Here is a 24,931-nt window from a genome sequence, read left to right on the forward strand (position 1 = left end):
ATGCCTTGGTTGGGAGAAGAGAAACTCAATTCGAATTTCACCTTTAAACGTAATAGTAGCCATTTAGAAAACGTGGAAATGATTAATGGTTAAGACGTTCGGGACTAACCCGAAAGATACACGTTCAATTTCAGGTTCGGTTTCTTACTTACTTACTTCTTACTCCCTACTACGAACGTCTATTATCACATTGTTTTCAACTATATATAAAGCCTATTGTGCAATGAAAAATTTGCACAAAAAACACAAAATTTTTATTATCAACTGTTTATTGTATATATTTTTATACCCATCGCCGAAGGATGAGAGGTATAATTATTTTGTCAAAGCGCTTGCAATCCGTTTGCCCAGAAGGAATCAGCAGGGACTCCACAAAGCATATGCATATTCTTTGATCAGCATCAAGTTCTAAATCGATTTCAGCATGTCGGTATGTCCGTCTGTTCGTCTGCCCGTCTGCCCGTCTGTGTAATATCTATTGTAAAGATTCTCTCGGCCGCATAAATGAAGCTATCGACTTCAAGTCTGGCAGAAACTTTGCAAATTCTTGCTCGCAGATTGGTATTGAAAATGGGCCTAATCGGTTGAAGGACACGTTCACAGCACCACGTAACCTGAGAAACCCACTGTTTTTCAAAAGGAATAAATAATTGGTTTTTTACTCGTTACTCATAAACCATAGCAGATAAATGTACAACAATCTTAACGCTTATTCTATGGACGATGCTGTAGCAGTTGTAATTGACCATGTCTACCCAATATTACAATGTATCAAAATTTAATTTTTTTTCAATATCTTTACAACGCGCAGAAATTAACTTGAAAACCTCCGCAAAGTATATAAATTCCTTGCGAGTTGCAAATTTGGAATGCACTTAAACATGTCCGTCTATTCGTCTGTCCATTCACTTAACTGCGTAACTGTGTAGTATTTGTGGTAAACATTCTACGATTAGCCAAAACACGATGACATCGCCTACAAGTTTGCAAAAGAATTTGGAATTGACTTAAACATTTCCGAAGCACAGTTTGAAGAGGAAAACGTTTCAATCAAACTGTATGCACATAACCAAAAATCTAAAAACGCTGAATCAGTAAGTATTCGAATAGAAATAAATTTGAGAAAACTAATCCACAATTGCGTGAAACAGAATAACAAGGCGCGTAACCGTTTTAATTGCCGAAATAAATTCTTTTACAGCAAATTAACCGGAAGAGAAATCTTGCAAGATATATTAAGTCTCGACAGCTAAGTTCAACTCACAAAGAATAAGTTATAGATAAGCGGATTACTTTTTCTTTTTTTTTCCTTTGTATTTTCAATCAATTACTTTGTTATTACTGCTGTGTCCAGGCGCGACCATAGTTCGCGATAGGTCGGGTAGGTCAAGTAGGTTTTATTGCAAAATATTTCTTAGGCTCGTTATACCAAACTAAAAATTCATTTTTTAATATATTAACAAGAAGAGATAGAAAATCTTCGAGCTTTCTACTATAGAATGAGCTCACTTCCTAACCATTGTTGATTGCAACTTTTAATTGGAGCATCAATCTACCTTCCCCTAACAATTAATTAATTGTTGTAAACAAATTCATTGTTCCTTTATATTCTCTTCAATTTTCTTTTAAATGATTTCTATGCAAATATTGCTAGTAAAAGATATTAACTGGCGTAGGTAGAGTAGGTCTACGCGTATATATATATATTTTTTTCATTATCATTATAAAAATTCTCTACTCTCGTTTCCGAGCCGAGCCTACTTTGCGGGCAGCAAGCTATGCCTGCTGGCTTAGTCTTTGCTTTAGTTCTATTTCTGTTGACTCCAACGCGAGGTCGCTGCATTTATGGTATTATTTGTGATTTTATTTTTGCGATTGAATCGGTAAACTCTGCGGTTTTTCCATCTTAATATGTACATATATCTTTACAGTTCCCATAAATCATTCTTCTTTTTCTTCTTACCACAGATGTCTTACCAATTTTAACGCCTTGTTTGCTCGCTCATTGCATTGTATTAGCTTTACTTTACGACTTGGCTAAGTCTTGATGCATTAAACTAAATAAGAGTATTTTATACTCTCCGCCTCAATGGCATATTAGATTCTCTTGTACAACTGTTCTAAACATTGACATTTCGGATTAAACGCCTACACATTTTCCCCACAATTTTCTATATCAGTGAATATCAAATTTTTAATTGATATAATAGACCCCACCTTGGAAATAGATTATCTCTTCTTGATTAAGGACTGACAAGTCAATGCGGTCAATGCACTTTTTTACCTTGCATATTTTGCTTTTCTTTATTGTAATTTATTGCTTCTGGTATTATATTGCACTAAGCCTAAACATAGCAGTATATGCACTTTTTTTTTTACCACCTAATCAACACCTTTCAACAACACCAAAACACAGTTCACAATCATACATATCATCCTATAAATCAGTCACGATCTGGAAATCTTACTTTGTCTTCAGTACTTCATTTAAATTCTTCCACACATTTATATATATATACATATACCATTATGATAACGGTAATTTTACCTACTGTTCGCGAATCTTTCTCGGAAATTTTTGTGCCTGTTTTGTCATCGTGGATACTGCGCTCTATTAGATATCTATATCATTGCGTCGTAGTGAAGAAGTTTTAACTTTTAGCGGAAAAGTTTCTATTTCTTATGTGAGGAACAGGCAGAGCCAAAAGGGATATTTACAAAACGACTTGTGATGATGTCTTTCATAAGGTGTGTCTTAAAAATTCACAACATTGTCCTCACTGTCAAACCGCTCTGTCCATAGAGAATATTTTCGGACAAATAATCATCTGGAAAGAAACCAAGTTATTATCCAGCCAAAGAGAAATGATGAGACCTTTGACATCAGAACATCAAAAACTATGGAAACACCAAGAAGAAGTTTACGTTTCTCAAGTGATGGTAAGGATAAGAGAAGCAATCTATTTTCATAAGGAGGCCGAGAGACAAGCAGGCCCCAAGCCAAGTTCGTAAGGGCAACAGCAAATAGCAAGAATTGATTTTGAATGGATTCAATTGAATCTATATAACACGTATGGGAGAGATAGTATGAGACTACGCAAGAGATGCATACTCAAGATAGGGACCTTTTTCATTCGAAGTGGTTTGGAGTGGCTATTGGTGTGGCTCCCAATACAAACGAGTGTTTTTGCGTGGCCTTCAGTAAAACGAAGGGGAAAAGCTCAACGTATTTCATTTGCGTTCAGATGCTTGGATGCTCAGACTGCGACTTCAATCAATAACCCAAAGGTAATATTGATCCGGAAAATGTTCTTTGGCTTGCATATTCAAATTATTATCAGCAAAGCACGACGTTGTCTGAGTTTTATTAAAAGATGGTCTGAATACTACCTAAACCATTTTAAGATTATATTATTAATGAGCACAAGCTTGGAATATGTCACGGTATTTTTGCTCCCAGAATTGCAATGGCTACTCAGAGAGGCAGATGTTTCAATCTCTGCAATTCCTGTTGTCGGCATTAAAATGATAACTCAAATGGTATCCAAACGTAAGGCTTGCCTCGTATGAAAACAGCCCAACATTCTAATCTACTTATCTTTTCTTGCGAAGAGTTATGATTTTTTTGGAAAAAGCTTGAAAAAATCGTATTTCCACTCCCAATTAAACGAGATAGATTTCGATACTCTAGTAAGTGCTTCCAAATACTGTGAGCCCGTTAGATTAGTTCAATGTCATACAAATCAAGAACTTTGCTTAATTTTGCTCGGATTATATGCGAAAATTTTAACGATTAACTGCTCGACACCAGACCTCAAGCAGTGATTACCCGACAATATTTATAGCATAAAAAATGATGGTAGTGAACGACATGCATGTACATTGTAAAAATGATACCATTAAAGCAAGAACCTGTACCAAACGCAGTTTCCACCGTCCGTTAAGCCGAAACAAATTAGATTCTCGATCACTCAAACCATCGATGATGCTCGCAAATGGACTTTCTGGGCTGCTTCAAAGCGAAAGCGAATTATGTCCGCCACCTTTATAGCTTTCTTTATTAGATGGAATTTCGTTCCCTATCTATATAAAATGCATGGAAATTCAGCTTACTTTGCAAGATGAAGCGGGCTATTACGATCATTTAATTTGCATCGTCATTTAATTTTCAATTAGCTGTCACATCTAACAGTCTAACCAGCCAAGGTGCGTCTTAGCTTTAGTTGATATAATTAAGTTTAGGAGGCCATTGGTGCTGCAAGAAGCTGCAAGCAAATCTAAACAAAACATTTCATGTTTATATTTTAGTTATGAGTGAATCTTCCTCCACTCTATCATAATCATTTGATTATTTCTATGTAACATTTATACATATATATGCAAGTACGTACTGATATACCAAATATTGGAAGGATTGATTCAGACGAGGCATTAGCTCAGTCAATAAGTACGCGTTAACCAGCATAATTGCATGCTTTTCACGCCAGGTGATTGGTCATATTGCAAACAATCAACCGTTGCCGGCAAACGTTAATTCAATTCATTTATTTTAAATGTAAACCAGAAAATATAATAATGTTTATATGTGTAGCCTTGTGATTGCGTAAGGAAAACAGGTATTGTATGCGTTAATATCGAAATGTTTGATAACACTATTGAAGAATCATTCGCGCGTGCAATAATGTGATGCAAGTTATGCAGGAGATGACACCGACATCTGTCTCCTTACAAAATATTTCCACGTAACTCATTTAAGAGAAGGAAACAATCGGAGAGGCCGCACTAATATATACCAGGAGAACAACTGAAGGTATTTACATATAGAGGAGCAACTGAAGGTATGAAAAGATCTTCAATGTTCTTCGAATTCCGCTTGAAATTCCTACTAAATATTTTATTCCGTCATCATTTTTAATCGAACAATATCATAAGTTAGAAACGGTTCGTATGGTGACGCTATAAAGTTAATTTTTTTTTTCATAATAAAAACAAATTCGTCATTTCTGACAACGTTCGAGCATGTGTTTGTTCAATAAATCTGATTTAATTTAACATGCATGAGTAGAATCTAGTTTAGTTTTGTAGACCAACGACTTCAAATACTTCTTGGACGTAAGTGGACTTAACTCGATAACGTAATTTCTTGAAGTTATTGAATCACTAAACTTATTGCCTAATAAGACAATTATTTAAAGTGCTGCTTCTCATATATTTATTATTTTGTATGTTGTATCTTTGATCAATTGCTTTTAGGGGATGTAAAGACGCTTCGAAGTTTATTGCGTGGATTAACTTCACAGTTAAAACGGCAAATAAAAAGAAGACGTTTCTGATGGAATGCACGGAAAGTTGCAATATGAGGACGATTACTATATTTCGATAAACAATTTAGATGATTTCAAAGCGATGTTGAGGAATTTTATATTTTACGCGCCAATCAAGGCTGTACATCAATGCTGCTGTTAAAGACATTTTACGTTGGTGGAGACGGTTTTTAATGCAAATAAAATCTTGTCATTGAATTCGGCAAAAGATGGCGGCCTTACCGCTTTACCTCCAGCTACACCTAACAACGATTATGAGATGAGCAATAATATCTTTCGACACCATAATGCAATTAACAGTCAAGATACTACAAGTTACAGGTTTTGCATAGTAGATATAAGAGTACAAGAAGAAGCTTTCATAGAATTTGTGTTAAGATTTGAAAATTTTCAAAACATTTCTAATGACCTTTCATTAGTAAGTCTTCTATTTACGTTTCTGTACCAGTTAGTACTCTGTTGAAACTGATAGAGAGATTTACAATAAAATCTATTATTAGATTTACTGAAAAAGCAACACAAGGTGTTGACTGTAATTAATGCAATTTCCATATCGCTTCGACGGTGCAAATTCATAACAGGAAATCGGTTGAACACAAAGCTTATTTATGCTCATTGCCACAGCAAAATCATACGGCTAACGCTTGTTAGATAAACATTAATAGAGTGCAATATAAATAAAGCGACAAATTTTTTATAAGAAAGACTTTTCTGGACATGATAAGAGCGAAAGAACAGATAACAGTGTATACTTTAGTTTAATTTTTCCTCCTTCTTTTTAATAAAGATGCAGCTGACCACTTTAAAAGCATACTATATTTGAAACATGAACCATATGATTTTCTCTTGTTGCCTCTAAATACATCTCTGTTTTGCTTATCAAAAACAACGCACGCAGAAATTTTAAAATTTTGTCAAAAATTCACATTTGACAGCGCAACACAATGTTCGATATATTCGCTTATAATTAAATGCACACAGTTCATTTTATTTTGATAGTTCGTCAGCCTCGCGTCACGCATAAGGTAAGCATTGTTTTTTCAACTTAACTTGAAAGTCATTTGCTTTTGCATTATGTACGACTTTTCACATTCGATATTTATTTCGAAAAAAAAAAGAAAATAAGGGACAATCTTGACAATCAACAAGAAAACCATACAAACAATAAACAATAGCAAAAGTAAATAAGATTTTTAATAAAATGAAATAAAGTGAAATAATAAGCATTTTTAATGAAACAAAAAATAAATGAAAAATTACAAATGGTATGTGGTGGTGACTGGTCGCGCAACCAACTACAACTTTGGCAACCGATGCGATACCATCCACAAATGGACCACAACATCCACAGTGTGACTACAATTACGACATGCAATTTTCGATTTATTTTATAATTATTTCTTATATATATATGCTTGGGAGCCCCCATATAATAGGACAGGATTGATTAGAAGATAATTGGAATGAAAAGCAAAGAAAAAAAAAATTATTTTATATACCCTTGTTTTGGTTCAGCTGTTTATAAGTACACAATTTGGTGTGAAAGTCATTTTGCTGTTTTCCCTTATCGGTGCAGCCTTAAACAACGAATGATAATTCTGCAGAAGCAATACTAACACGAAACGCAAACTATTTAGCTTTCACGTTGTTGTTTGTCGCAGCTACCGCGCAATCGCAAAGCAAAGAAACCCAAAACTTGAAGATGAAACATAGCTGTCGCCATATATAGTTAATAACCTAGAAGTTTGGGCATTTCTTGAATATCGGATGGAAATTTATATGCAGGGTTTCAAAAAGCTACTAGCGAATTACATCCTAATTATGATGTAATAGTAAACTAAGAAAAATCCCTATTTAACCCATCGCGATCAAGTTTGGGTCACACGTTTATTACATTCATTTTGTTGTTGTTGTTGTTGCTGCTGCTTGTGGTAATAATAAAAATGCTCATTAGAAATGGTCATTTTTACTTTTTGTTACAACACGCAATTGCCTAATATATATATAAAGTATAGGTAAGTGTGGTTTTTGAAGCTTGTTTCTGCGCCTTCTGAAGGTGTTGAAGTTTAAGAAAGATTCAATTTTGATATGCTATAATATTGATTAAGTGTGGTCAATGTTTATCATTTTTTTACAGTTGCGATAGCATCGCCCATAGAATATGCTTTCAAATTGTCGTAGATTTAACTGCTACAGTTTATGAGTAATGAGCAAAAACAAACAGTTTTTTAATCCTTTTGAAAAACAGAGATGTTCTCAGTTTTCGACGGACAGACGGACACGCTCAAATCGTTTTAGAATACATACACCTTGAATCAGTTCCCATGATCGATATTTATGTGTTGATGCGAAACGAATGTTAAAATTAACTTTAAACAAGCCATCTATCCATATCGCTTTTGAAGTTTTGAAAACATTTTCTCCGCGTTCGCTATGCCGTTTCTCACCCCACTCCCATAGGAATAGGGAACGTTCTCGAATGCTTAGTTATCGAGGAAATATCTTAAGTAAACAATACATAATATATCTCCGATGATATCTGCTGATGGTAGGATGGTGATTAAGAGCATCCAAGCGCAAAATGTTGCATTCATTTAAACACTGCAGGATGTGGACGGCATTCGAAGCAATCAATATTTTGAAAAGTTACAAACTACACCATGCGAGCCATTAGTAATAAAGCTTTTCAACTTCTTATCGTTTTTATTAATCTTCAATTTCATTTATTTCGAATGTTGACAAATTGTAAAATTTTTGAAATGTTTTTTTTATTTTTTTTTAGTCATTTTGTCATTCCACGTTCATTTCTTCTTCAATGTACGTATATATTCGTATAATAAATATCGTTTAAATATATGTATTTCAAGTTTTATTTCGTTTTTCATAAGCTTTTAATTATAAAATAAATATATTTTAATACATAGTAAACACACTCAAATATTTTATTTTAAATTTCTGTTGTTGTTTTTTTTTTTTTTTTTTAGCTAATTAAATAGAATTTTATTTTATAAAAAATTTGCCAAAAAGAAACTTGTCAAGTAAATGATTTTATTATAATATATTTAATAAGAATAAAAAAATGAATCTCTATATATATCTAACCAATCAGGTAACAAATATAATATAAATATATTATTTATTAATAGGAGGAAGAGAGCAGCTTTAAAGAATAGCGGAAACCAAGGTAAAAGGAGCATGGCCAATAGAGAGGACGACGGGAAGTGAGAAATAAATATTAAAGATGGCGGCAAAGATAGACAAAGAAAGACGTCAGCGGAAGAAGACCAAGAATATGAAGTTGAAGAGATTGTAGGGCATAAAATGGTTCGTGGCGTTTTCCATTTTCTTATGCGTTGGAAAGGTTATAGTAAAGACGATGACACCTGGGAGCCAGAGTACGCATTAAATTGCCCGATTATTCTAGAAAAGTATAAAAGAAAATATCGACTAAATTTGACTAAGCATCGTCAAGCACCTTTAAAAAAGCCGAAATTAATCGCTCAAACCTTTCAGTCAAATCTAAAAAAGATCAGAATGCAAATCGAACAGTCGATAAAATTATAGATTATACTGAGGCGAGAAGTGGTCGTATATTTCGTGTACGCTGGAAAGGCCTTGCTGCTAAAGATGATACTTGGGAATCGGAAAATGATCTTACTTGTGCCTATGCCATACAAAAGTTTATGAAACGCATAAAGTCGCAAGAAAAAGACCTGAACGAAAAACCCACAAAAAGGAACAAGCTTCATATGGATGATTGAACGTTTCCCTGAAGATGGTTTAATCTACGAATAATATTTTCAAATTCTTTATATATTTTCAAGCTCTTTGTCTCTTAAAGTTTTCGTGAAAATATTTTAATAATATTACCTACAATTGCAGACATATGCAAAACAGCTAAAATTAAATTTTTCTTTTCTTTTCTTTTCTTTGCATATCCATAGTTATTAAACTAACGAAGAAATCGTTTCTATAATATATTGCTTAAGCTTAGATTTTTGAGTTTAAGAATTCTATGACAAGATAGCAAAGTATTTCATTGTATTTAATTATGAATAGAAAAGGAGGAGATGTTTCATAATTTTTTCATTCATTTTTTTAGTTTACTTGTAAATTATTTACTACGATAAGAAAATGAAAGTGAAATTTCATAATTAAAGCATATTTCATTAAACCTATTAAAATCATAATCAGACTTTAGAAATCGTGACGAAAAATTTTTTTAGAATCAGTTCAAGTCTTAGTTTATAAAGCTTGGGTAATGATTTCTCCTGAAGGGGGCTTTGCTCGCTCCCTCTCTCTTTTACAATTATTGTCAACATCCAGCTGAGGCAGCGTCTAACAGAATGCCATAAATCTTATCTCTTCTCTTCGGTTTCATTTTATTTCAATTAATTTCAAACAGCTACACTCTTCTCTTTCACAATTAATAATGAAAAAATCTCAATCAAAATTGTAGCAATATGAAAAATGTAGGAGTCAAGAATGCAAAAAAAATAGAAATATAGAAGGGTGAAAATTTGAATTGAAATTATGAAGAAAAATATTTGAAAATAAAAACTTCTTCTTCCTCTTTGTAGGACAAACGAAAACAAAGTGCCGGTGTCTGCAAAAAAAGCAGATATTTTGATTCATCGATTTCGCTAACGACACTTTACAAATTCAAAAGACTTTTGATTTGTTCCAACTACTGGAATGCAAGGACAGCCTAGTCACCGAGAAAAACCTGAAGCGTAAACCTTTTCACAAGGCAATCAAACAAATAGAATCCGCCATAAGCGGGAAGGGCACATTCCCTATGACCTTATGCGTTTGGCCTTGTAAACCTTAGCACCTTGCGCCTTCAAATTACAACAAATACTTTTACAGCCGGGCAAGATGAATCTGATCAAACACCAATCAAGGGACAGGAAAATACAACAAGTAATGATGAAGAAAAAGTTTATAAATGAGAGTAAACATGAAGATTCTGCAACAATTAAAAAACAGTACATTGTGACTCGGCCCGCCATTGAATACCCTATACCACTTCTCAAAATAAGGTGTTATAAACGAAGTGATCAAAAAAGTGATCTGATCCGAGTTAACGTAAAATATAAAGAGATTGTTTGGGCTTGAAGCGAGCTGACGACATCGATCGCTGTTTAGAAGTCCTTAAATGTTGTAGAAAACTTATATCGAATCAATCACCGCTGATTGCACAATCCGAAATGTGTCGACACATTCAAAATGACGGCAGCTAACAGATGAACAACGAAAGATATCAACGCTAAACGCCAGATTACTCTAAAAAAATTTTCAATGTTGGACCAACCAACCTTTTGAAAGGAACTTTGCAAGCACGGCCAAATTTATAAAGAGACTATTAAATATAATATTAATGAGAAGAACGATCATGGCGGAACAGATCCGTAAATAGCTGCTTACAGAGAGCAGAAAGGTGACAGCGTTTTTGAAATCGCGCAACAAATCTAAAATAACTGAGAATTTCCATAATTCACATTGCTATTATACTTATCATTACCTTTTATTTATGTAATATTATATAGTCTACATTATTATTATTCTTTGTGGTATTTATTCAAAAACTAAAATTGAACGACCAAAGCTATTTACCTAACTTGAGGTCATTTTAACCCTTACTTTCTTAATCGGCCAAGGAATGTTTATGTCAAATTTCAGCATTGTTTCTTTATTTTTGCAATTGAGACAATTCCACCAATAAGGGAGATCTAAACGAGCCCTTTTTTGGAAGAAATCTGCATTTGCAAAACATCGGTAATTTTAATATTAAAAAAACGCAATAACTGTAGTAATAATATTTTAGAAAACGTAACAGAGTGACAACACTAAAGGCCGATTTGACGGCATTGTTGTTGCTTTATTGACTGAAACACTCTTTAGGTAATGCTGAAATATATCACGAATACGCAGCCAACGAGCCGCATTACTGGCATTTTGAGCAACCCAATGTAATTTGACGAGTGAGATCGTCCTGCCTTAATTCTGTTGTGCTCATGCAAATATTCAAAGCCACTAGACGAACTGTATCGTGTAGAGAGATCATAGATGTGCCTATTTCTCACATCCTCGTTGTTCCCGTCGAGCGGTTGGCACGAAGAAAAGTTACCTTCTTCGTCAATCTAATCGGTGGGAAGACTTTCCGATGTTGGCCGACTAACGAGACAGACTTACAGGTTCTTGGAGGCTGGCTTCCCCCTTGAACCCTTTTAAGTTGCCTCGAAATACAAAGAAAAAAAAGAATAATTAACAAACAAGATCTTCGTCCTCTGGCGAAGATCCCTATCTTCTACCTTCCCTTTCATCTTCTCCTCAATCTAACCTTACTTCGAGGGGTTCTGATAACACTTACATTCACCAAACACTACAAAATTGCCAATATAATATAATAGCAGATGACGAGCAGCCTAACTGCTCGCACCAAAGTAGTGAAATCCGCTCCCAAACAGAAAACATAGATATCCTCCCTCCAAGCTTGCTAAACCAAAATTTCGAAACCCTCATTGCAATAATACGAATCAGAATTCCTCTCGATTTCCTGAGAATTAAAACCTTAAGCACGTTTTCCTTGAATGCGCATTTCCTAAGTTTGCCGCACTAGACTCGGATAAATTAAATTTTTCCAATTTTATGACTAAAAAAAAAAACGATTTAAAAAAATTAAAACTATTTAGATAATTTTAAGGGACTTAAATGGATGCGCAAAGTAGAGAACCTACAGGAGCCGACAACGCCCGTAAAAAGCACTTGAAAACTTGTTAATAAAAAATCGAATGACAAATTTAACACGTTAAGGACGGCGTGTACCACGGGTGGCTCACAAGCGGATGCTTATGCGAAATAAGAAAAACTGCGCCGTCCTTAACGTGTTAAGTAAAGACATCGCGTTTCAATCAAAATGCCGCATGAGTTTTTAATACTGTCGTTGGCGAAAACCAACAACCAACTTCAGCCTATAAATCAAGTACAAGAAATAACTGAACAAAAGTTTCATAACTAATACGTATACAATTAAAAGAGAAGAATGCATGACTTCAAAAATTGCGAAAAGAAATTCAGCAGCCAACAAGTTCAATAAAATTGAAAAAAGAATAAATAAAATAGACAACAAAAATACCTATAGTAAGTAAAAAGAAGAAAAGTTTTGGAGCTACTTAAAATATACATCCTAAAGTCAAAGACCTTCTGCCAAGCAGGTCCGACGAACCACGGAAAAAAGGCTGTTCCATGTGTAAATCGTACGCAAAAAAAAAAAGCATTCTCTCTAAAACACTTTGGCCGTGCAAAGCCGCCATTAAATGCTCCTCAACGGCCGCTTCTGCGGGATGAAAAATTGAAATTGGCGAATAAAACAATTCAATTTAAATGTCATCATAAATCATCGGCATAAATGAGTTTATGACAACATTTAGCTGGCATGATATGATTAAAAAGCATATAATTGGCAACGGAAACCTTCGAGAAAATCTATCGATGTAAAAGAAGCGAATATACGATGTACAAGAGAGGAAGGAGGAGAAAGTTTGCAAATTGATTAAATTTTCGAAATGTCATCTCAAAGAGAAAAATTTAAAATATATCGTTCCATAGAATAATAGTAAATACGTGGTCATGTCAGATGTGCATTAAGCGGAGTCGATCGATTCTATTTAATGTTCATTGACGATAGGATAGGTTTGCCTTTTTTTGGTTTTTTTCTTGCTAGAGGAAATAGTCAGCCAGAAAGGTATTGAGTACAAAAAAGTGGAACTGGCAAACCAACCGAGACATGAGAACTTAGTGTTGCATTGCACTCTTCAATAAAAGCGAATATTAGAAAGAAAAGAAATATAACTTCGTATGGGTTTTCTAACGAGTGCCGTCACATTCCTTTAGCTTTTAATTCAATTCATTTTTGATTAAAATCGCACTATTTTTACTGCATAAATAGAAATTCTTTTCAAAAGTAATTCTGTTTTTTAAGTAAACTAAAAATCTGGTGAACAGCATGATTTCGTAGTCGATACTAATTTAGGACGGCATGACGAAGACTAAATTTGTATGTAATGTAAGTCGCAGAGTGTCTGTGATAGGCATTTCGATGCACGATGGAACGAACAAATGAGTATATCTCCCGATTATGGATACAAAACTTACTTAAAAAATATATATATATACAGTTTTCTATATGTGAATCCTTGAGTGTTTTATAACTAACTATAACTTAAGTGTTTTATTTATAACTAACATATAAAATAAGTTTGTTTAAAAATATTTCAATATGGTGTACATATGAAAATGTAAAATCCAGGATTTTAGAAAACTCTCAAGTTGGAGTTCAATTAAAACTCTGAGAACAAGACGTAAAGAGAGGTAGAAATAGTAAAGCAACCTTCCAAAATACTTTAAACGCTCAAGAGGCTTTTTCAAATTTTTAAAAGGATTTCTTAAAGCATCTGATAAATCTTCTGCGTACAGGTAAAAAAAAAAAAAAGACTAGTTTTTTTGAAGACTTGTTGTTATAAAATGTTACAAAAAATGAGTTTTAAAATTTATAAAATCCTGAACACTTGTATAAAATTTTTCAAATACTGTAGTAGTTTGCTTATAATAATAAAATATAGAAAAAGTATATATAGATTAAAGCTCAAGCAACTGACAAGATTGTGTTGGAACTCAACGCTTTATGATTGTTTTAAAAAATTAGAAAAAAAAAAAAAAAAAAAAAACTATTACTATACTATCGGTTGATTAATTAATAATGTTTGACTACAGATTTAAAAAAGACACATAAAAGCTTTTTCAGGTTAACTAAACTACACACGTTTCAAATAAATTCTAAGAAAAAAATATCACGTAAACATAAACTTATTCACTCTTTTACTCTATACCAAATGTGTTGGTTTCTTCCACGGCCAGCAATAATTTTTCGTATAACAATTCGGGTGTCGGATAGGGCGGCAAGTCTAAGCGATTAAAGCAAGTGTGAGCGCGTGGTAAAGCGTTTGGCTTACCCCATTTCTCAACGCAAAAACGTCGCGGCCCAGTGGAGCCTCGAAGAGCTGAAAAGCCTTCATATGGTATACTGGAAGTACCAGTGACGAATTGCAGTAAACGTAGCCTTTGCTCGTTGGTGAACTTTTCAATAACCTGCCAGAACCATATGATAACCTGATGATTATCGTGATAACCAGAACGATATTCTGTATTCAATCGCCAATCGTTTATGTCGATTTCGGCGGTACCCGCTATAACTAGTTCAAGTTCCCGGGCGTCAAAGACCGCTACTAAACGTGAATCGACGACTTCATAGAAGCCACGCACTAAAGATTCCGTTTGTTCTTGTACGCCGCGTTCCAACCGCCACTTAATCATCCGATCTAAATATTCTCTTTTATTCTTTTCATTGACTGTGATATTTTTGCCACCCGCTTTCAGTTCACGTTCTACTACACGACCAAGCAACTCTTCGGTGACACAAAATGTTAGGCCCAAGTCTACGCCTGTGTTTATGTCGTTATCACGTATCCACTGCAGCGACTGATGAAATTCATTATCCAGTGACTCTAAATCGCTAAGAGCTACTGGCAATCTTAACAAAGCCTTGTAAAAAGGGCGAGTAAAAAATGCATCCAACAGATACTGGTGTACTAGAGCTAAGCCCAATACGCGGCCACTAAATCGGAACCAATCGTGGCAGTTATCAACAAAGGCGGACAAAGGTGACACCTGTACTGTGTAAGTATCGTTGGCCGAATACTCGAAGAGACCATAGTAAGGATTAAAAAGTTCCCGTGAAAGCAAAAAGAAAAATTCTCTGCATAAAAACATGCAGGGGGGGAAAGAAGGTAAAATGATTTTTGAAATTAATCTTCGTTCGCAAAATACCTGGATGGTCCTCCATAATCCAAGCCCTCTTCAGAGTCCCATAAAACAGCTAAACGGCCACGCTGCAAATCTTTCTTGTTGGCTGACATAATGCGACGGAACGCATCTTCCAATAGATGAGTGCGACGTATTTGTAATCTGAAGCAATTAAAAATGTTGCAAAGATTGCAAGACCAATAATAACACAATCGTATAAACCATTGCACATACTTTAACTTATGTGGTCCCTGGCCGTAACCTTTCGATTCCAGTTTTCTGTAGAAACTGCGTAGTTTAGCTTCAAAATCACGACGAAAAGGGGGCGGTGCCCGTTGAGGCATTCGTGAATTCAGCACAGGTGAACCCTGAGGACTACGTTCTTCAATAGGAACATAGCTCATGATCTCTTGCTCGAAGAGGCTGCAAAAACAAAAATTAAAAAAGAAAAAAAAAATAATTTAAAAAGTATGGACGAATGTATCAAATGATGAATGAACTAATGATGACATGACACAGTTATGATATCATATTAAGTTGAATTATAATTCAATGCAAATATCGCTTAAGTCATATGTCTCGCTTTATGCGTACAAGTGCACGAACGAATAAAACTATTAGAGAAATAGGTCAATAAACATAAGAACAGAGCCATTGTTGAATGCTATTAATTGAAAGCATTTTTTCCCCTTTTCTTTTTCACTATTTAAGGTGAATAAATACGATTAGTTCGTTACAGTGCTTGTAACGTAAATCAACACACAGACAGACATGGGGCTAGCTGACTTTCACGAATGAAGCACAGGTATCAAAGTGCACCCGGTTCGCCATTTCTTCGTTGGAACTTTCAACTTCACTCAAATTCACTCCGATTCAAACACAACTAGGTAGGCAGACATGTCCATAGATCATTTGGACGAACGAGCTACAGGTACAAATAGGTAGGCTATATTCCTCTTCCTGCCACATTTCAAAGAATTTTTTTTTTAATTTATTTTTTGTTATGATACATAACATTTATCACATACAATGCTGTGCATAATATAATTTTAACAAATACATATGAAAATTTTTCTTTTTCGACGAATATTTGGTTATTACGGATATGTTCGCTAACGCGGAATTTAATCCGTTGAAAGATGTGTATGCTTGACAGGGTCTCTAAGACATATTTGTACTCCATAGCATTCGTGATAATAAGTGTAGTCGGAAGGGTTTACGATAGATTGTCCACCTTTATCACATCAATTAATCGGCGTAGGTACATCTACTCTCCGTCTATGTATAGGGATCGAACTTTTTAAAATACTTTGATATTTAGTGCAGCCATGATGTCTTTCGGCCCAAAGACAATCGCTATTGAAATTCGGTTGGATCGAATCATTTTTGCGATCATTTTTCATATAAAGACTTGTTTTGGGAAATTCGTTATATGAAAAAAACGTTGCATTTTTACATTCCTCGACCATAAAATCGATGATGAAATACTGTTGTATTTCAACTATTCTAAGTGAAAATTAGTGAAGTTTAAACGAGATAGGACCATTCACTGAACGGCGCCTCCCATGTAAACTCTCCGACTAAAAGTCAGCATTTATACGGTGACAAGATTTCAATTTTTGATATTTAGAAATCGTTCCACTAACAGTTTCTAGCTTTACGTTTAGCTTGAAGCATCAATTTGAGATTGTTTTTAAGTTTTTAACGCTATTTACGACATATTTATTTACCTAATTTATCATTTTTTTAATCGCACATACAGTGCGAAATTGTTATTGCATATATGTCAAGCGTTGATAATGACTGAAATAACCGTTTCGATAAGCGATCATTGGAATAATACATTCAAAATAGCGCACGCACTTTGCGTGTCCATGACTAATGGAAATGTTGCGGTTGTACACGATATTAAGCATATTGAACGCAAGGACTGGACATTTGTGGCGACTGTTTCATGTTAAATCCATAGGGCATATCTAAGTTATTGAATCCCAAAAAGGGCCTAACATGTCCCATATTCTATAAAAAAGGCACAAAAGCCCTTGAGAGTAACGTTAGCCAGATGACTAGGATGTCAGTATGTATGATATGATGTATGATTTGTTGCAAAGTTCTGTAAGTTCATATGAAAACATCTCTAAAAACTCTCTAGAATAACTTATCTAAAAATATGATTAATTTTTCTAAATTACTTTTAATTCTTAACTAAAACGAACTTTATGCAAAAGATGGAAGAAATTATTCTCACTCTCTCTCGTTTGTTTCTTTTTTTATTTATTTATTTATTTTTTTTTTTTTTTTTTGGTGTTTTTGATGCAAATAAACTTTGGAATACAAAATTAGTGATGTTATTATTTTGTAATTACTTTATACCACCTTGAACTCGTTTACTTAATGACCCATTAATAACGTAAGTCCTAAAGAAATATTCAAGTTAAACAATAAGCTATATGTTAGAATATCGACGATCACACATCATTAGATCAACAACTTTATTAATTCATGTTTTCTTTTCTTTAGCACACACGATATTCGTTCCATAAGAAAGAATAGCTTTATAATCGAAAAAGCTTCGTTCTCTTTGAAGCAAATCTTTCTAGGCAAGTGTATGAGCATAAAGAGCATAAAAATTATTTTTATTTTCCCTGAGGCGGTACGTGACCGTAAGTTTTTGCGGATGCTTGCAATGCCCAAAAAGGTTCGAAATAACCTCCACATCATCATTTTCTGACCCAATTTAAGCACATCTCTTCGTTTGCTTTTCTGATTGCGGCGCATACACCTTTGCGCTCATTTCTCCTATAACTGTGCGATTTTTAATACTTCTACATAAAATTTGCTCGAAAAAAAAATACGTTAAAATATATATTTCGAAAAATGGCAACACCGCAATTTATAGGTCTTTGCAGCGCACAGCGGTTTGAAAAAAAGCAAAAAAGAAAAATGAAATGGAGCGGCTTTATAATCGGGCAAGGCCGCCAGCAGATACCTAGCTACCCTACCTGCTTCATCAGCACCATTTTCATTCGACTCTTGGAGGCTGTCCGTTAATTTCTTGTGCGAATCTGTAGTGTAATCAAAAAACACATCATCACGACTTTCGTTGTCGAATTGTGAACGATGAACCTCTTGCCGCCAAATAATCTTGCCGTCCAATAATGTATTGCGCGCACTAGTGGGCACATACGTTGTTTCCCCGCAAAATAAAATTTACATTTTCATGGGAATTGAAAGCATGCTCTATGAAGCTATATTACGCAACGATGAAACGGTTTCACCCTCCTTTCAACTTTTACTATGAGGCCTTTCGGAAGAGTGTTGCTCCCAATCGCTCATAAATTTCAATGGATTTGTGATGTGGCGAGAAAAGGCCTGAGAAACTTTGCTGTTTAACTTTAAAAATGTTAACGCGTCGAAAAGATGCATAATCTTAAGTGTTGTTTAAGCGTTTTCTTTTGCTCGATCCCAATTTGAATACATCCATTACAAGCCTATCTTTTCAATGACGTAGGGTATTATATCGCCGACATCGTAGGTGTGGCGGAAAGTTTAAAACTCACATCGTCCTTTTGGAGCTTGTAAATGTTTTTTGGAAATTCGAAGCTGATGGGTAATCAATAGAGAGAAGAGTTCAAAGCTGCACTTGTTACGCTCTGCTCCATAAAAAATGCACAAATTGGGGCTATTTCATTTCATTCGCGAGACCCGGTTGCCAAGATGTGCAAATTCATCAATCACCCGATCATTTGATCGATGGTAAGTTAAGTTTCTACGGACATCGATTACGATCCACTGGACCACAAATATGCCGAAAATCAAAAAGGCTTTCTGCAGAAGAGGGCAAAATGGGCAACTAGGAGCACAAAGCTCGTGCTTGAAAAAGTAATTGACAAATTGATCAATTATGATATGATAGCACCAAAGGGCATCAAAGATAAAATGGTGTAAGAATTGAGTATAGATTTGAAAGCTATTGCACACAAACTCTTCTCCACTCCTCGTAGAAGAGTCTCTTAAGTTTTGTCGCTTAAAACACTTTCACGCATTGGAAAAAACCCATTGGCCATTGTACGAGCAACTAACCTATACAAAGTGTATAAAGTATTAATATCTTCGAGTACACACACCATCAGGAGTAAGTTGTTTATAAAATTAAACGAAAGCTCCTTAATTTGATCTATGATATATTTTTTCGAATACAGAAATTAGATGCTTTCGTTTCTATACTTTTGTCTTTTTTTTTTTTTTTTTGCTCATTAAAAAACAAAAATCAAAGCTTTGTTTTATTATAAATTCTAAGATTTCATTAAACAAATTTTATGCAGTAATTATGAGAAGTGCCAATAGCTTGAGTTAACATTTCCGTGGTAACAAATGAACAATTGTATATTGTTTCCATCCACAAGCGTTCGTGTAATGGGAGCGGCACATGTATGAAAAAGGCTCAGGACCGGAACTGATTTGGTCTAAATGTATGAAAATGAATCGTGCAGTTAATGGGTTTTATTATTACTGCCCCACCTATTTCCCCCTTAAAGTACTAAAAATTAGATTTTCTTGTCACACAAGGGCTTATTTTTCGAGAGTACCCTGCTATAAGGTGACCCCACCGACTAATAAAACTTACTTACAATCCAAATATGACGCGATTAGTTCCTATGTGAAATTACTATTATGGAGAAATACATTTCACTTTCAGGGCCGTACTTTTTTTCATCAAACCTCTTTTACTCGGCCGGGTGCAAAAAAATAAATGTGCATTAATTCAATTTTGTTAAAGTTGATTTTTGTGTCGCGCTACTACTACGTACCAATTTGCATTCTAAAATCTTAATAATTGGACCGTTTTTTCATATAAAGGCTTACATTTCGTAGAAATGGTTATTATATAAGAGCGGTTTCAGGACGTCGGCCGATCCGAATCAAATTTTCCATATCAATTTTTTTACGATTTTGGTTTCGTATAATGATGTTTTCAAAATAGATGGTTAGTGGTCGTGAAAATTATCGGATCCAAAACACTTTTAATAGGAAAAGTCGTCTCTATGCCAAGACTTTTACTAAAATGCCACGATGCGCGATGAGACAACCAGACGGCTATTTTAAAAATATTGATAATGGTATGATTAGTATTTATTTGTATTTGAATGAAGAACTTGACAAAAACTTGATTCAAAACAAAATAATGCAATGCGAAACCCAGGAGCTGTTTGCTTATAATTTTGCTGAATAGCTTCTCCATGCACGCATAACATTCAAATAATGTTCGTCTTTAAGAGTTGGGCTCGACGGAAGGCACTCATCATGAACCTAATAAGCCTATCTTTTATTACTTTGTGATTGCAGTGGTATGACGTTCCCAAGGTCATTGCAATCGCATAAAAATATGTCTGCGTAGAGCATACCCTTCTCGGTCGTTTAACGATAAAAATTTTGCAATTGCGAAAATAAGGAAAAAGATCTAAGTCTTTACAGCCGCACTGATGACAGTTTGGAGACTTGAGACAGGTATCTCGAGTCACCAATAATCTATGATATGCGTCTGGTGTTGGTGCGAAATTTCCCCAAAAGCTTCATCAGCCTATCAACAGTAACGAAAATATGTGCGAGATAGTAGATATTGAAAACTCGCGTTAAAGTGCGAGTACACGGCTTACCAGTCTGTTGCTGTTACATCTTCAGCAATGTTCTGCCCTTTTTATTTGACTAATTCTTTTTTATTTGCTAAGAGAAATTAAAAATAAATTACATTTAATGGCACTCCGAAGAATTCCATTGCAATGAAATTGAATTTTTCAACAGATGGCTTAGCGAAATGATGCGGGCACTGCTTATGTCTTCTTCTCTATTAATAATTGAAAAGAAGTTTTATGAGAAAATCGAAAACCTCCCCTGCCTGAATAAAATTTTTCCTAAAAGAATTTTTGTTTATAATGAAAATACTTTTTTTTTTTTTATCGCTGGGCATAATATTCGCTTTGCCGTTTCGCATACAACCTTTAGAAATATGTTTTGGATAATTGGGTAATAAAATTGACATTCACAGTCATTTGAATTATGTTCGTTGGTGTGCACACCGGACCGGAAAGTGTTTCCGAAAAGCAAAATACATAAAAATCGGCAAAAAAAATCGAGATTAACTTGTTCTTGTCTAGAGAGACAAGAAAATCCGTAAAAGTTTATTAGTTATAAATGAAATCTTGACCACAGATCATTGTCTAACAACGAGACTGGGCTGATACCTTAATGAACAGCGTGGAACTAAAGTTCCTGCAAAAGTGCATTTTCTGATTGCCTTAACAATCTTTTCTCGAACTGTAGGGGGTAGACAAGCTTAAAGCGAATCAATCGGAAAATAATTCCGAATCGATCGGTAAATTGAAAGATGTGCCTCCCTCAAATCCTTCTGGCTGTTGTATAAATCCCCATAAAATTGATATGCCCTTGTACCACAGGCGGTGTAAGGCATAAAAAATAAAAAATAAAATGTATATATATATATATATATATATATATATAAGATATAAAATTGATCAGCTGAAGATCTCAAGTAGTTTTAGCCATGCACTTTGTTCGTCTATTTGTTAATATACATGATTGCTGATGGGTGTATATGGGGTTCTTAGACTCACTTAACTTGATCTACGATACTCGAAATAACTAAATCGTAAATAACTAAAAACTAACCATCTCACTATTTAAAGCAGTTACCAGTGTTAATCTGATATTCAATATAGATATTTACGAACTCAGTGCAAGCTCAGTGCAATAATAGCCCTAATCGGACACCTTATACAACATTAATTAGGTGAGCATTTTAAAACGAAAGGTAAAGTGTTAATGATTATAGATTAAAGAATGTATTTGATCAAAAAAAATTTACAATGAAAAGAAACAAACACACACTACTTACATGGCCCAAACAATATAAGCAGCCTTTGAAAAAAATCCCATCTCTTTATGAAAATATCACTTGTGACACTATAGTTGGGTATAGACAAAAAATGCGCCAAGTGTGTTGACATGAATTCGTACAATGTCTTCGCAAGCGCTGTTATAAATATTCTAGGACTTGTAATGGACACAGCAGTACTTTTTAGATTTCCACGAACACGCATTGCAAATTTGTTTTTTTTACTTTTATTGCTTTTTTTTTTTTTTTTTTTTCAACAAATCTATTTAATTTAAAGGCAATCACTTTGATAAATATATGATATGTTCATGGAAGAGATTATGTATGCATGCATGTATGTATGTATGTATGTATGTATGTATGTATGTATGTATGTATGTATGTATGTATGTATGTATGTATGTATGTAATTCGCATATTTTCTCTTTTCCTTACTAAACGCATTGGAAACGCATTTTAATCATTTATAGAAGTTCAATACAAATGATGTATATTATGAAAATCGGAAGATGGTAGACTTGCGATCCCCGCGAGCGCACATCATCATCTTTTTATCTTACGGTCTATACTTGGTATATTTGAGTTTATCAGTATAATAATACTACGCACATTCACTTTATATATTTTCAAAATTATTTTATTTGTTTTATTTAACGATTTTAGTACACATGCATTTATGTTCTCCTTATCCGGGGTGTGGGTGAGGCTTTCACAAAGAAATAAAACAATCAGCCGCATGATTGCGTTTACTGCGAAAGCACGGCTTTTCCATTTATCGTCTTTTTTTTTTTTTTTTTTTGATAATATTTTTTCGAATATAGTTTTTGCTTTGTTTTTACAAGAATTAACCCTAAGTTCAACGATGTTTGTCAGTATACCCTACTTCACTTGTCGCCCAGGTTATATTAAGTTAGTGCGGACATATGTAACGCCCAGAAAGGCTTAAGGCAGATCCACGTACCTTTCATTATACCAACCGATTCAGAGTCAGTTTTTAAATCGATCTAAGCCTGTCTGCCGCCTGACGTCTGCCCATGGATTTTTGTGTTCAAGTTGCAGATCTCAATTTATGAGATATTTTGATGAAATTTGGTACACAGACGTACTTTGGCCTAAACGCTATTGAAAGTAGTTCGAAACGGCCCACTTCTTCGACTATTCGATCACGATATATTGCCATTTTCAAAATTTCTCGCAAAAGTGGCTATGTGGTAGTATTTCGGCATTCCAAATTGGTCTGAAAACTTTGGACCGGCTTGGGGCAAAGCCAGATTTGTATGATAAAAAGGTCGAATTTATAGGTCTATTTGTTTTTTTGGACCCCAATATATATAGGCGCTATCACGAAACGCCAACTTTTATATGGGGAGAAAATCGAAACCAATCGAGCCAATTATGGCTTTGCGTAAGAATAATGTGTACTTTTTTTATAGTCGGCGTTGCCCGACTATAATGTTCATACTTGTTTTTTTAATAAATGAAGTAAAGAAATCGCTACGCCCTACCTATCCTATATCAGCATGACAATGTTCCGTTATACTAACAAAATAAAGCTACTAATCAGTTATTGGCCACCAGTCATTCGGATTGTTTCCGGCAGATGATGATCTATTTCTAGGAGAGAAAAACTGCAAGCACAGAAAGTGTGAGAGAAAATCAATATGCTGCAACGATACTGTAAACACGTCTTTAACGCTGAATTTACACAACATCGACCTTAAGGGATTATATCGGTTGTAAAATTTCGAAAGAATTTATTGGTTTTTTTTTCTTTTCGTTTTATTTATTATTATTACTATTATTATTATTATTATTATTATTATTATTATTATTATTATTATTATTATTATTATTATTATTATAATATATTTAGACAAAGTAAATAAATTTCAAGACTAAACAAAATAGGATGAGCACTAGCAACTAATACCTGATAGCGCAACACGTCAAGAATATATTCTCAAAGTTCGAAGGCAATCGGAGTAAAATTATAGAAGAAACGAACTTTGGACTTTTCTATTACTCCTTTATCTTCCACTAATCTCGCAAGCTTCTTACTCACTTTTCTGCCAAAATACCGCAAGTAAAGTCGGTCGGAAACTTTGCACAATTCTACATAGAATTAAATGAGAGCGACGGAACGAAAATTTTTCGCCTATAGTATGGGTTTTGGTATATAGTGTAGTAGTAGTGTAGTGTGTTTTATTAAAACCGTTACTTTTAAAATTTCGACTTTTTTTTTTTTGGATTCCTTCATTCCAATCATGTGCAATACTGATGTACTAAGAGAAATTATTTGGTTTTTGATTTTGAATTCAGTTATCATGCGTTCACCAGTTCACGATATGCGAAAAACGCGAGAATATATATTTTTTAAAAGATGTCCGCAGACCAGGACTGAACTTCTTCAGAATTGACGAAAATATGCGTTTTCTTTACCCTTCTTTACCGCCTTCGCTCTAATCTATTAAGATGGGCTGAGTTCTCTTATCTGACTAAAGAGAGCTACTGCCTAATTGATCGATAATTTATCGTACATCACACGGGTAACTTTACTTTAGATTTTATTTTCGGTTACAGCAAGTACGAAAGCTCTGTTAGTTTAGGCAAGTGTTTCAATTCGAACTAATTTTATTAGATTGGAGCAAGTTTTGTAGCCGTTTCTCATGTGTATGCGTACGCTGATAGGTGACAAGGGGCTTAAATTATCCCCTCCCTACCCCATGCCTTCAGTTTCTCAATAAAAACCTATGTAAACAGATTGGAATATGTGGCCATAGTTTTAACTTTATTTTTAAAAATAATTGATATCAAAAATACGATAGCCACG

At 34.3% G+C, this 24,931-nt stretch overlaps 2 protein-coding genes across 3 annotated transcripts in view; one reads left to right on the top strand and one right to left on the bottom strand.

The window, feature by feature from the left end:
• Positions 1-9,824, top strand: LOC119644845 (chromobox protein homolog 5). The gene is given in 4 exon segments (XM_038044606.1): positions 1-88; positions 5,534-5,638; positions 8,551-8,861; positions 8,864-9,824. Coding segments are annotated over 4 exon segments (726 nt in total). The 3' UTR covers positions 9,086-9,824.
• Positions 9,825-13,884: 4,060 nt separating this feature from the next.
• The window catches only part of LOC119643578 (E3 ubiquitin-protein ligase HECW2-like), a 28,505-nt gene continuing 17,458 nt past the window's right edge, over positions 13,885-24,931 (bottom strand). Inside the window, exons 1-4 of one of the 2 annotated variants that reach the window (XM_038043965.1) lie at positions 22,102-22,348; positions 15,423-15,611; positions 15,213-15,350; positions 13,885-15,141 (exon numbers count right to left, since the gene is read on the bottom strand). In XM_038043965.1, coding sequence (XP_037899893.1) covers positions 14,205-15,141; positions 15,213-15,350; positions 15,423-15,611; positions 22,102-22,142 — 1,305 coding nt within the window. In that variant the 5' untranslated portion in view covers positions 22,143-22,348 and the 3' untranslated portion in view covers positions 13,885-14,204. Of the gene's footprint in view, positions 15,142-15,212; positions 15,351-15,422; positions 15,612-22,101; positions 22,349-24,931 lie in introns of those variants that run through there. The other variant, XM_038043289.1, reaches the window with a different exon arrangement.

This window comes from Glossina fuscipes, unplaced genomic scaffold (genome assembly GCF_014805625.2).
Source record: "Glossina fuscipes isolate IAEA_lab_2018 unplaced genomic scaffold, Yale_Gfus_2 0, whole genome shotgun sequence".
Taxonomy (NCBI): Eukaryota; Metazoa; Arthropoda; class Insecta; order Diptera; family Glossinidae; genus Glossina; species Glossina fuscipes.